General features: G+C 41.3%; 2 protein-coding genes across 2 annotated transcripts; both read right to left on the minus strand.

The window, feature by feature from the left end:
* Nucleotides 1-225: 225 nt before the first annotated feature.
* star2 (steroidogenic acute regulatory protein 2) lies at nt 226-3364 on the minus strand. Its single transcript, XM_058620268.1, has 7 exons — nt 3239-3364; nt 3014-3106; nt 2589-2725; nt 2347-2505; nt 1980-2164; nt 1328-1421; nt 226-496 (listed from the first exon to the last, which is right to left on the minus strand). Exons 1-7 carry the CDS (start codon nt 3300-3302, stop codon nt 392-394), a joined length of 837 nt encoding a protein of 278 aa, XP_058476251.1. The 5' UTR covers nt 3303-3364; the 3' UTR covers nt 226-391.
* Nucleotides 3365-6745: 3381 nt separating this feature from the next.
* tbata (thymus, brain and testes associated) lies at nt 6746-10556 on the minus strand. The gene is made up of 8 exons (XM_058620909.1): nt 10182-10556; nt 9289-9443; nt 9116-9229; nt 8602-8751; nt 8275-8356; nt 7415-7577; nt 7291-7331; nt 6746-7087 (listed from the first exon to the last, which is right to left on the minus strand). The coding sequence occupies exons 1-8, from the start codon at nt 10366-10368 to the stop codon at nt 6996-6998; spliced, it is 984 nt and encodes a 327-aa protein (XP_058476892.1). The 5' UTR covers nt 10369-10556; the 3' UTR covers nt 6746-6995.
* Between the last annotated feature and the right edge of the window lie 2053 nt (nt 10557-12609).

Raw genomic sequence — 12609 nt, forward strand, 5'->3', positions numbered from 1 at the left:
TGACACCGCTGTGTGTTATTCCCAAGGCAATTTGCCTGTGGCAATTATCTGTGCCACGTGAGCACTTTCAGTGTGAATTGAGTCATGGGGGTGACAAAATGCAATTTATTAGCTGTGTCCGTGTGCAGTTAGTCCTGTGTCAACCGAGGATTGACACTGGACTTTAATTCCTATTATAAGTCTCCACTTTCTCCTGCTAGGCTGGCCCCTACCGCTGATGCTGTTCTGCACAGCGTTTGGAGCACAGTTTCTTCCGCAGGCAGCGCTTCAGCTCTCACTAAAAGGACAGGATTCTGTGGAGCAGCCAGCCTGTCACCATGCCTCCATATGCCAGTTTTCCCCTCTGAGTGATGACAGGGAGCTGCTGCTGTGTCTGGTGTGTCACAGAGACTCAGCCCTGGGTGGCGCTCGCTGTGAGATGTCTGCGGAGGTTTCTGGTGAAATCAAGCTGTTCTTTGGGCAAAGCCTGATTGACAATGGATTTTGGCAGCCAGCCCTGAGAACAAAGGTACTCTTGTTAGTCCACAAAATTGTTCTCTGGTCTGACATTGGTGGATGAAAGGACTTGGCAACAAGCTACCTACACAATCCTACTTTACAGTTCGTACTGTTCATATGCAAATAGACCTCCTTATAGAGATGCGGTATGTCTTCGCATGAGCACATTATAGTGTGCTGTATGTCCACAGCATTTGTTTTTTCTTTTTTTACAGACGCAGTACTGAGAATAAACATGTCAAATAGAAAAATGAAAGACATAATAATAAAGACAATAAGTCAGTTCAACAAGTGCTCAGAACTGAAGCAATGAAGACAGTTTGATGGCTAGTTTAAGGTCTAACTTAAAGGAATACTTCACCGATTTGCATTTAGCTTTGTATTACCAGAATAGCGGTAGCATTTTTGAAAAATGGTGCTTCCCAAATTCAGTTACCCCTGAGTTAAGAAATATCTTAATTCTTTGAGAGTTTTCTAGACTTAAGGAATACTTTACCTTTAAGTCTAGAAACTTTATTTGACTTTATTTCTCTGTTTTTATTCATAGATGTTATTAATCATAAATACGTAATTGTTACTGAAGTACACGTCGTTCCGTATTGAAACGAGCACTTTTGTACCAGACGGACTCCGGGTGTCGTTATGTTTTTAGATGGTTACACATCAGAAAATGGCCATTCAAACAATTTTGAATAAACTCCTGAATAACAATTTTCACTCACCAGCTAAAAGACTGGTGGAAGAGTTCTAATGCTTAATGACATGAAACAGGCATGCTTATGGAAGTAAATGAATAATTGCACACAGTGGAGTCTGCAGAAGCTTTTACCTTAATGTCCATATTAAGGAGCCATGTGAAATGGCATTTCCTCTTGTCCCCATTTAGCGCCTGTATGATAATGCATGTCGGTCCATCCTCAGCTCTGTAAACAGGAAAAAAAGGAGTTTATCCACAATATACATTACGTTTCATCACCACGTGGTTATCAACGTGAAGAAAATCCATACGAACACATTGGCCCATACGTGAATTATGACTCCAAGGACACATACATGTCAACACCATGCTAATTTTAGCACATAACTCAAATTGTCACCGTGCCCATTGGAGCCGTTACCAAGACAAAGGACTTTAAGTCCGGTTTAACGGCACATTTTAATACATTTTGCCATCGTCATCTCCATATTGCTTACTTTGCATCCTTCGAAATCCTCTGATATCAGTCTAATAAAATGGGATCCGATTAAAGAGGTCAATCCCAACAATGTGCAAACTTATTTTTAACACAATATTTATTGCTGCAAATGTTTGTAGCCTACTATCAGTGAAATATACAGTCTTACATGTTGATCTGTATTTTCTGGATGTATTTGAGTAAAGTGATTGAGAAAGAATCGTCACAAAACATCAATGAGCACACTATGATTAATGCCCGGTTGGGAAAAAGGTTTCTTGCCCAGAGTGTAAATGATGGTCCTACCTCACAAAACCTGCCTGAGGTGGGAACGACTCCAGCTGAATGGCTGCTCCTCCGAGATAAACACTGGACTTTTGTTTGAAACTATGTCTGACGCTCAGGAAATCCCTTTGGCCGATCAGGTTTCCCGCTCTCTCGGCTGACACCTCGTGAGTGATGATTGTGTCGTGTCCAACGCGATCCAGGACCTACGACGAGAAACTGCATTCAGTTCGCAAATGGCAACCTACTGTAACGTGTGTGTCTAAGAAAGCACCAGTGTGTCTGGGTATATGGTCTGAGCCTTTACACAAAATTCACAATCAAATCCAATCATCGATCAATCACACAGCATCTCCGCTGCACTGTATCGAAAGGGCTGCACGCTCACGTTGATGTGCCGAATGCTCGAGTTCCACTCGTGCATCTCCTCCACTCTGGCAAACAGGAGGTCATAGAGCTCATCCACACTGGCCTCCAGAACCGCCTCCAACCTGAAGACCTTCCTGGCCCCTGGAATCACTTTGCTACAGATCACATCTCCATTGCTCTGGGAAAAAAAAAAAATCCACATACATTAATAAGTATTTCAGAGAGCACTACAGGACCACCCCTCATGCATGCAGACACTACCTCTTTGATTTCGACCTTCCATCCGTCTTTGTCCTCCAACATGCAGAGAGCCTTCCTCATTGCTTGCTGGCCTTGTCGCACATATGACTGCTGATCCTTTTGTGCCAACGCTGGCTCTGTGTCTTCTGGTATGGGCTCTGCAAAAAGCCAAAGTCAGAGACCATTGCATATGGAGCTATAATGATTGTATGCAGTGTAACTGTGTCTCAATCACTTTAGTGGAACATACAGGAGACATGTGTTGAGTGTGATCTACCCATCCACACTTAAACAAAAGCACAACCCCGGCTCTCTTAAAACTGGAGTGGAACCCTAAGAGTTAATAATATAAGCTGTAAAATTGGGCAGGTTTATTCCACGCAGCCATCAAAAGAGTCATTTTCAACATGGATAAATAAAAACCATTAGAACGCTGAAATTCAAACCTGCATGTGCTCTGATGCAGTGCTGACTTTGCCCCCATCGCTGCATGTGTGTGATCTCCTGGCCCATCACTGCCACAGCTGTGCGCTGAAGTGCTGCGAAGATTGAGCAGAGCAAGCGATGCAAAAGGAGAAAGACAAGCAGGTGAGGAGTCAGGTGAGGAGCCTTTGTGCGCGAAGACATGAAAAAAGGGGAAATCCTCATTTCCGATGGAGGAGAGTGTTTACCTGTCGTACTCCTCAGGTGTGGATAGGAGATTCCACAGCAGAGCTTCACAACAGCTGGCAGCATGTCGGTCGACTTTGGCAGTGACGGCAAAGTAAAAGAGCTCGGGTCTGGGCTTTATATGGTCCACGAAGGACGTTACATTGAGATAAGGGCCGGAGAAGAAGATAGGAAGTGGTCGGAATTCTGCTGTGAAGGTCACACTTGACAGGACGTTTCATCACAGACGCAGAGGGTGATGTGCAGGAACACTCACAGTAAGAACTGTACAGTACTTCATCCTTCTCCTTTATTTATATATATATATATACATATATATATATATATATATATATATATTAAAAAAATAACAGATGAAGATGTAAAGCAATTAATAAAAGAGTGTATAAATGAGAAGAGACTCTCAAAAATCCAGGCCTTTTTGATTTAACACACGCCCACAGTTCTACAAAGTGCAATAAGCATGACTTAACATTTAAATCTAAATGAAATGAAACATTTAAATCAGAATCTGGGATATCTAATGACTAATCAGGACCTGGTTTCTCAAAAACAATACACAATACACAGCAGAATAACAATCAAAACACTAATGTAAATGCGGCAGAAGTATGCAGGTGTCCAAGTGAGGCCCAGAAGTAAACAAGTCAATTTAACTGCAGTGGCATCTCACTTTAAAATCTGTAAGATAAGGTTAGTCAAGAAAATGATCTGTGATACTGTGACGGTAAAATCACAGTTCCTGTTCAATGTCTTTGCAACAATAACACATACAATGTTTAAATGAGGTATATTAAATCCAAAGCTTATGTCTGTTTATGTTTGATTTGAACAAATGATATATTCCTCTTGATTATAATTCCTTAGAATCTGGGTTTTTTTTTTTTCAATCCCATAATGCTCACGTGGTTTCAGATGAATTTGTCTTCAAACGCTCATCACACACACACGCATGCCTGTATTGTGTCTACAGCCGACGGATGAGTGCAGCTCTAATTAAAAGTATAATAGAAGATAACAAATAACATTAAATGAATGTCTATTCATTCACGAGTGCTCCAAACAACCTGGAACTCGTCTCTTCAAATGCTAATTGTGAGAAAACATAAAGCTGATTGGCTCTGCTGTGCTCACGCCATGAATCTGCAACATAGGGCAGAAGGTTGAAGAAGTTTGAACAAGCATAAAGTCTTTAAATTACCCAGAATTCACTGCCCTCCAACCACGCTCCCTGCCCTGGGTCGGTCAGAAATGTTAGGTCAATTATGGATTCAATTATGGAGATTGTGCTTTTATTTTTGGTCCGTAAACTAATTTGTTCACTTACTTTTTATTTAATAAAAAGGTTTATAATTTAATTCTTGTTGTTCTTTACTTTAGTTAGATTGTTCCTGAACGGCCTCCTCTCGTTGTGTGTGTGTGTGAAGACATGTAACTGTGATATCTTGGTTGAGGACCCAGTGCCTCCCCTCTCTCTCCCTCTCCTCTCAATGCTGCCTCATTACTGATAGAGTCTCAAAAGACAGCTGCATCTTATCGCCCGGAGCCAACAGGTGTCCTTGTGAGACGGATCCATGACGTGAATGCTGAACTTCACCTGCTGACCAGGCCAGCTGACCTCAAACTGCAGTCACGCCACCAGTGCTGAGGCGTGGCAAGGAGTTTTTTTTTTGTTGTTTTTTTTTGTTTTTTTAATTCTGAGTAGCACAAAGTTCTGGTTGTGTTCATGAACACACGTCAAAAGTTAAACTCATCAACAAACTAAAAAATCTATTTCAAAGCATGACAAATTCACCACAGGGTACACAAAGGGACAAAGAGAATTTCTATGTGGGACAATGTGGGATGCTCGTGATGAGAAGTAGTGTAAAATGTTGATAGAATGTCTATTAACCTTAAAAATTAACACTGGATAGAGTGAATGTATCAAGTATACTACTGGTGCTTTATAAAAGTGATGGATTATAACATATACCAACAGGTGAAGGACATTTTTCAAAAAGTATATACACTTAGCCACACTTTCCATCATGTGCAAATGTAACAGCGTATTACAGATGAGTAACTAAGTATCAAATTTGTAATTATGACCCAGTCACCAGTAGTTTCTCCATTTATTATACTGTATGACGCGTTTGTGACCGACTCAAACACTCACACTGACGACAAGAAGGAGGCGGGACCCTGTGTTCAACAACTGGACTGACATCAGACAAGCAGCTCTGCAGCGACGGCCATTGAATCAAATGAATACTGACAGAAAAGCAAAGAGACATTGTCTCTCCATGATGTCATAATTGTGCACTCCCTGTGTTGCCGGAAGTGACGTACTGAGGGTCGTAGTAACCAAGGACTGAACAATATAGCCTTTACTGTGACATTGTTTTACTTGTTTTATGGTCTTACCAGGTCATCTTGGCCCTAACCTCACTTCTTCTCAATGCCTAACTGGAGGGGCAGACACACAGACGTTCATTGCAGCGCTGCAGAGTATTGAGGCACCATAATTTAGTTTTTAATGCTCTAATGGCTCCAAAGTGGCCACACGGTTGGTGTAGTGGTTAGCACTCCAGGTTCGCGACCCGGTTGGGCCTTCCTGCATGGAGTTTGAATGTTCTCCGGCTTCTCCACTTTCCTCCCACAGTCCTAAAACATGCAATGTGGAGATTAGGTCAATTGACACTCTAAATCAGGAGGGTCATACGCCATTACAGAAGGGGCCGAAATTAAAAACCGAGTCCAAGTCGAGGGCCAGATGAGGTCAAATAAGAAATAGTTCACGACAGATGATTTTCCATTGTCCATTTCCGTCTGTCTTGCCTGATTTCCTCTGCTGTAATCACATGTATTTTTGCTTCTTAAAAATTGGCATGCTTTGCATGCCAATTTACGTCAATGCACCAATGCTGGACATGCAGACGTGCACAAGGTCACATTCACCCTGTTACAAGATGATGTACCATCAAAATAATCTCGGGGACATTATTTGAAGGTTGAAATCCGACATTGCGTTGCTCTAAATGAATCTTATTCCTATAACAGGCCACACCACTGTTATTAACCACAAACAGTGGCACCATGACTGTTTAGTATATATTTTTTTACAGATTGCTTTTGTGGTGTGGCATTTAAATGTGTATACGGTGTCTGATCCCCTCTGCTGCTGCTGCTGCTGCTACTGCTGCTGCTGCTGCTGCATGATGCGGTAAAGACTGATTAGATTTTATCATCTTTACCGTCACCCGCAACGTGACAGAGTTATAAATACAAAAGGTGTGCAACTCAGTCTTTGGACATTTTATGCAGTAGTAAAGGAGCTCATGCATAATTTATGAAGTCAAGCCCATTATTCACACCATCACATACACAGTATCTATATGCCAGGATGCTGTGAAGCGCCGGTGTCATGAACTGTTTTCCATGAGACAAAGTTCATCTGATCATTAATATAAAGGGACTTAACCAGGCACGACAGGTGAAACAGAAATGACTTTTGCATCTCACCCTCATACATTAAATCAACAAAATTCTCATAGGTTTTATTTGAGATATAGAAACATAAAAAAAATGGTCTCAAGGCCTTTAAACTTGCATTTTCAGCTACATATTTTGTGAGGACGCAAAAAAACTAAAACCTGACATTTTTTCCCCAACTTTTGTAAACACAGTACTTCAGCAGGTACTATGCAGCGAGAGTACTTTGTACTTCATCGACAAAAGGGTATCACAAAGGCACGACGACGGAGAACCAATCTTTTCTCATTGAAAGGAAACCATGTCACAGTCATTATCGTGATGATGATGAGCTGTAGCTGTATGGACTTCAAGGACCTCTGCGTCCCCAATCCTGTCTGCAAAAACATGCTTCAGTCAGACTCATACAAGAAAATGTATAATTACATCCAAATATAGCTTTCCATGATAGAAAACACCCCATAATAATAGAATAGGCACTGGACCTTTTTCAATTATGCTGCAAAGCCATGGAAAACATGAGCTAATAAGACAAACGCAAGCAAGAAAATGAAACATGAAAAGCACATCATTGACTTACCGGGTTTGTTGTCACCGGACATTCGACCCATTCCGTTTGAGCTACAGAAAGCACATCAAAGTATTTATTGCATTAAATGCCTTAGAAAAAACACATGTGGGAGAGGGTTAGAGATGATGCTGACCACGTTCTCTGGGGTTGTCTCCACGGCCGATCCAGTGACGGACCGCTCAGCGGTGGAGACGCACCAGGATTAAAAGCCTGGTGTTGGAAGGTGGGCTGGTGATGGCCTGCGACGTCGACACCGTCCAGAGCTTGTTTGATCATCCCCATCACCAGGTCTTTCTCTGAGGGGACCACACATCACACACAAGTACACACTTCTGCTCAAAGCCTTCAATTTGACAGTGCTTTCAAATACATGAAACAAATCCCGCCCGTCGTTAAGTCAAGCTTTTTTCAATTTAGGCTGGTCTTAAAGATACTAATCCAACATCTCGGCTGGATTATCGTAATTCTCTGTATGTTGGTGTAGACTCCAGCTGGTCCAGAACGCTGCCGCTCGCCTCTTAACAGGAAAAAAGAAGAGAGACCGCATCACACCTGTTGTGCTCTCTCCACTTGCTTCCTCATCGCTCATCCCTGTTATTGCTGGTTTTTAAAGCTCTTAACGGTTTGAACACCATTGAATCTTTTAAGGTCCCACCTCTTCTCCTTGGCCTTCACCTCAGGATAAGAATAGTCAACCCGGACACGTCTTTGTAGTTTTTACCATTTTGCGATTGTATTGTGTAACTATTTTACTTCTATTTTTTATTGACTTTATGTTTTATACCTTTTATGTTGCTGTACCTTTAAATCTGCAATCTGCAAAGTTGACTTGACAACATCAGGGGAACAACTCAGCCATAAGCACAGGTCATATTTGCTTCTGTTGACGTCCATGTAAACAGGGAAGTTGTCATTTGAATGTAAACGCTCTCCGCATGTACTTTTCAGCGGTTTTCCGTGGATGAAAGAACTGCATGTATAACATCATCTCACCCCTTTGACCTGCGAGCAGCAGCCACTGCTGGACTGTGGACAAAGAATCGGTCTGCAGGATCTGACACAAAAGCTCCAACACCTGACAAGAAAACAGTCAACCATCAACACCTTCGTAGCACATACAAAGCACAGGAACTCTGTATGTTATTAGGGATTTTCTATTTGCCTGTTGGAGAGGCATGGAGGTCAGGGGTGAGAGCAAATCTTTTTCTTATTATATTATGAAAAACCTTGGATGGGCTGCATGACTGTGTGTCTCAGCCCACATAGCCACAACTGAGTGACACAAAAGTGACCTTGTGACGCGCGGAGGAACAGTATTACCATGAGTTCTTGATCATGAAAGGGTTGAGGATAAGCTGGGTGTTGTGAATGGAATCTGCGCTGGTAAGACTTGGTGGGCAGAGGAATGATTCTCCCAGTTTCAGCTGAATATTGTGTCTTCCGACGGACAAAGTCTCCCTCTGGTTGCTCCTGGAAAACATTAACAAAGGTGTTCATTTCAGCATAAAAACGATAGAAACTTTTTATGTATTCATAACTCCCTGAGGAACACTTTGGCTCTGTGACCTTGTGACCTTGCTGTTTGGGGGAACCGTAACTAATGCTAATTTCAATAATAAAAATGAATACAGATATTGCCCTGCAAACATGCTTAACAAGACAGTGCAAGAAGGAACGTTTTTTGGCATTTAATTTTCAAGTCATGTCTATCTGGTAATTGGTAAACTTTACTCTAAACTGCGTCTCCTAGGAAGACGCATAATCGCCACGTCCCTGAATGTGTCCAGTTGGAACCTGCCGCATGTGATTAATTGAGTGTGTTTGTGCGACGCACCTCTTTCTTGTCCTTCTGTGCGCGAGAAGACAAAGTGACTCTCGCAGCGAGTTCTTTGAGTTCGTCCCTCCATGCCTCTGAGAACGAGGCTGTGAAGGAAGCATGGACATTTCTGTGAGATCGTTTGTGGACAGGGATGAGAGAAACATAATGAGGAGATATACTGGGGCCATACCTGACTTGTTTTTGTGGCCACTGACAAGTGGGAACGCAAAGGACGGCTCCGCCGCTTTCCTGAGGACGCGGCTCTTGAGAAGTGGGTGAGGAAATAAGGACGAGGTGACAAACCAGTCGTCTCTCACCATGCAGACAGGTCTGCCATTGAGTCCTGTGGAGAAAACAAAAAGAGAATATCACGACATTCACATATAGTTATATGTAGGAAGTGTGAGGCAATCAAAAGAACCTGAGAATCTTCAAGAATAAGTGGCTTAGATGATGATTGGATGGATGGATAATCCCTGCCCTGTGAGAAAATTTGAAACCTCCTTTTTTTATTTATGTCAATCATGCGGTTGACCTGTGTCATATTGCTTTTCCGGGCGCTCATGCTTAAATATTTCATATGACGGTAAAGCATAATTTGCAATATCAGGAACTACAACAGGCCTGAAACTGTGAGGTTTGTCCTTGATGTTGCCATGGTAAAATTATGCACTCGATGTAATACGCTCTGTCAAGTGATTACCTGCAGTCTGAATGATTCTTACTACTAATTTTCCAATCTAAAGACAATCTTAATACTACTTGGGGAAGTGTGCGTGGTTAACGTGCTGCTGTAGAGTTGTGTTTTTGAATGAATTTCAATGACATTGACGTTCCGTAACCAGTTTTAAATCAGTGATTAACAATATATATGATATATAGTAATGGGTGATTTTATAAACATGAATGCAGTGGTGATAGTAGAGCACACAATAAGAGCTTACCCCTGACTGTTTACAGTTAAACACACATTTTATGTGTGAAAAATGACACGTAATATGTCATATTTTGCATATAGTCGAAGAGTCGATTGACACCGGACTGACAGTTTTACTTAAATCATACAGCTTGAACAGCTTACCTTGAATATGTCTCATCCTGTGTGGATGAGGGTTGTGTCGGGAGAAGAACGAGTGATGACTCAAGGTCCCGAAGCGTCCGCTGCTCCTGGGCAGAGTCCTGGTCAATTCTGAGGTAAGTGGCACCTGAATGATTTGACTATGACTACTGTCTCCTGTCGTCCCCCGGGAGTGTGGGCTTATTGACATACTGTATCTTCAAATAGTAGCTGAAAAATTTCAATTCAAAATCAAGGTCCCTCATGAAGCGATGTCAGAGAAATACACAAAGTTGTGACCACACACTAAAAACTAAAACCTAATAAGAAGCAAGGCAGAGAGCACTGAATGCAGTGGCTCAAATATGTGAGTCCAGTTCCAGGGTTAAGTTAGAAATCGACAAGGAAATTATAACTTTGAAGCACCACTTTACCTCTAAATACAGCTCCCTGCAGAAAGCCTACCTAAATTGCTGTGTTGCCTCTGTTGCTAAGAGACCTCAAGCACGAAAACACAATGGAGTCTGTGCACAGGCACGGACTCTCAACAGGATGCAAGTCGGCTCAAACTGATGTGAATCATTACATAATTATGAGAGTTTTCTTTATTAAAATAATAAACACAAAAAAAAATCGAAGGTAGATAGATAGATAGATAGATAGATAGATAGATAGATAGATAGATAGATAGATAGATAGACCTCCCCCGCGTCTGTGTACATAACAATTCCTCTCTTTTCTTTTGAAATGTGATTTACAAATACAAATGCCTTCCCACATAGAACAGTTGCCACGGTCTTGGTCTGTCGTGCACTGCTGCTGATTCTAAATTACTTGGAGCCACTTTATTGTTAAAGTATTTCGTCAACAAAGCAACGCTGTCATACAGAGGGCATTTATAACTTCCCCTGTGTTGGTCTGGAGTAGAACGACTATTATTGTGACAATGTTGCCAAGCGTAGATGATAAAAATGAATATATTTATGTATTAAAGAGTAGAATAAAATAGTGTTTCTTGTTTCTGTGATGTTTGCACTGTGGCGCCCGCTGGTTCTCTGTCACACGGTGCTGATTAATGAATGAATGTGATCAAACATGTCAACATGGCTGCTGGGCAAACTTATATATATATATATAGATATTGTGAGCAGATAACCCCTGCACCGCTCTGCTGTTGACCATCTGCGTCGACCTCGTAAGGCAACTGTCTGACTCACACATTTGTAACCATGACAGCGCTATCTGTTGCTGTGGACCAGGTTCCCTCATGAGTTAATGTAAGTCTGGGACACCAAAACGCATACAGACAGGTGCAGGAAAACTCAGTTGAGTGTTACAGGGAGATAAGGAGGAGAGGAGAGAAGAGAAACAGGCGCCATCTTGAAGAAGATGCCCCCTTATTTCACGCTTGGTCAACAGTCAAGTGGTTTGAAATGAAAAGCAACATTAGCATGAAAGTGACGGGCGGGGGAATGTTGAATAGTCTCCTTTGACAACAGATGTGTGAAATTCAAGTGATGTGTGAAACAACCCTGCTGGCTGCACTTATTCCTGTGAGTCTTTGCCTAACAGGATACAGTTTATTCTGGGATGTAGTTTTCATTGTTGTGTTATAGAAATCGAAAAGTTTAACCTATGAAGTGTTCTTGACATTGTTGCTGTGTTGATGGTTGCGCGGTGTGAGCTGATGCTCGAATTAAACCAAAAAGCAATTACTTTTTCACATTGCTCATAGAACGAAGTACATAAATTAAGAGCACTTAATTAAGTGTGTTTTCTTCTTATTGTATTTGCACATGCATCCTTGCATGTTAATGGATTCTTGTTCTGTGTTCTATGTGTTTATAATTAGTGTAGAAATAATGTGTTTTTATTCATTATAGATTGTTAATTGTGGTTTTGTCAAGTTTATCGCATGTGCACAGATAACAATATTGAAATGTTTTAATTATTAATTTCATTAATTGGTAGATAATTGTATGTAAAAACCACTGGACCCTGTTTTTGATTTTAGTGCCAGATTATCCAGTTCTTTCTCACAAACATGAAAGGTAAGGTTTCATGAGGTAAATATATGAAGAAATGGCCCTTAAAAGAATCTAATGAGACAATATGGTGTGATGGAAAAATGCTGTCTTCAGTTGAACTCCATGAACATTCTGAATTCTGGAACTCCTGCACAAAGCTGTCTCAAGTGGCGGCTTCTCACCACTGTATTTTTCAGTCTTTTCATAGACGTTCAATAGGATGAAGATCGTGACTCACAGACACGGCAAAACAGCCTCAACATATAAAGCCAAATACAAAGCAGCCTCCAGGTTATGCAGTAGGTATCATGTACTTCTTTTCTGAACATAATGCGACAAGATAAAATGTTTTTCTCCTCCTTTACTTAAACATATTTATAAGCCATAATTATAAGGCAAAATGTAACATTGCCTTATTATTCATT

This window comes from Solea solea, chromosome 21 (assembly GCF_958295425.1).
Source record: "Solea solea chromosome 21, fSolSol10.1, whole genome shotgun sequence".
Taxonomy (NCBI): domain Eukaryota; kingdom Metazoa; phylum Chordata; class Actinopteri; order Pleuronectiformes; family Soleidae; genus Solea; species Solea solea.

Bases quoted from the DNA above. Each gene is read 5' to 3' on its own strand.
- tbata (XM_058620909.1), bottom strand. From the start codon at position 10,368: ATGTCAATAAGCCCACACTCCCGGGGGACGACAGGAGACAGTAGTCAT. The intron at 9,444-10,181 runs GTAAGCTGTTCA...TTTTCTCCACAG, and splicing joins CAGGATGAGACATATTCAAG to GACTCAATGGCAGACCTGTC. The intron at 8,357-8,601 runs GTAATACTGTTC...TTTTCTTGTCAG, and splicing joins TTCATGATCAAGAACTCATG to GTGTTGGAGCTTTTGTGTCA.
- star2 (XM_058620268.1), bottom strand. From the start codon at position 3,302: ATGCTGCCAGCTGTTGTGAAGCTCTGCTGTGGAATCTCCTATCCACAC. The intron at 3,107-3,238 runs GTAAACACTCTC...CAATCTTCGCAG, and splicing joins ACACCTGAGGAGTACGACAG to CACTTCAGCGCACAGCTGTG. The intron at 1,422-1,979 runs GTAGGACCATCA...TCCTGTTTACAG, and splicing joins CCTCAGGCAGGTTTTGTGAG to AGCTGAGGATGGACCGACAT.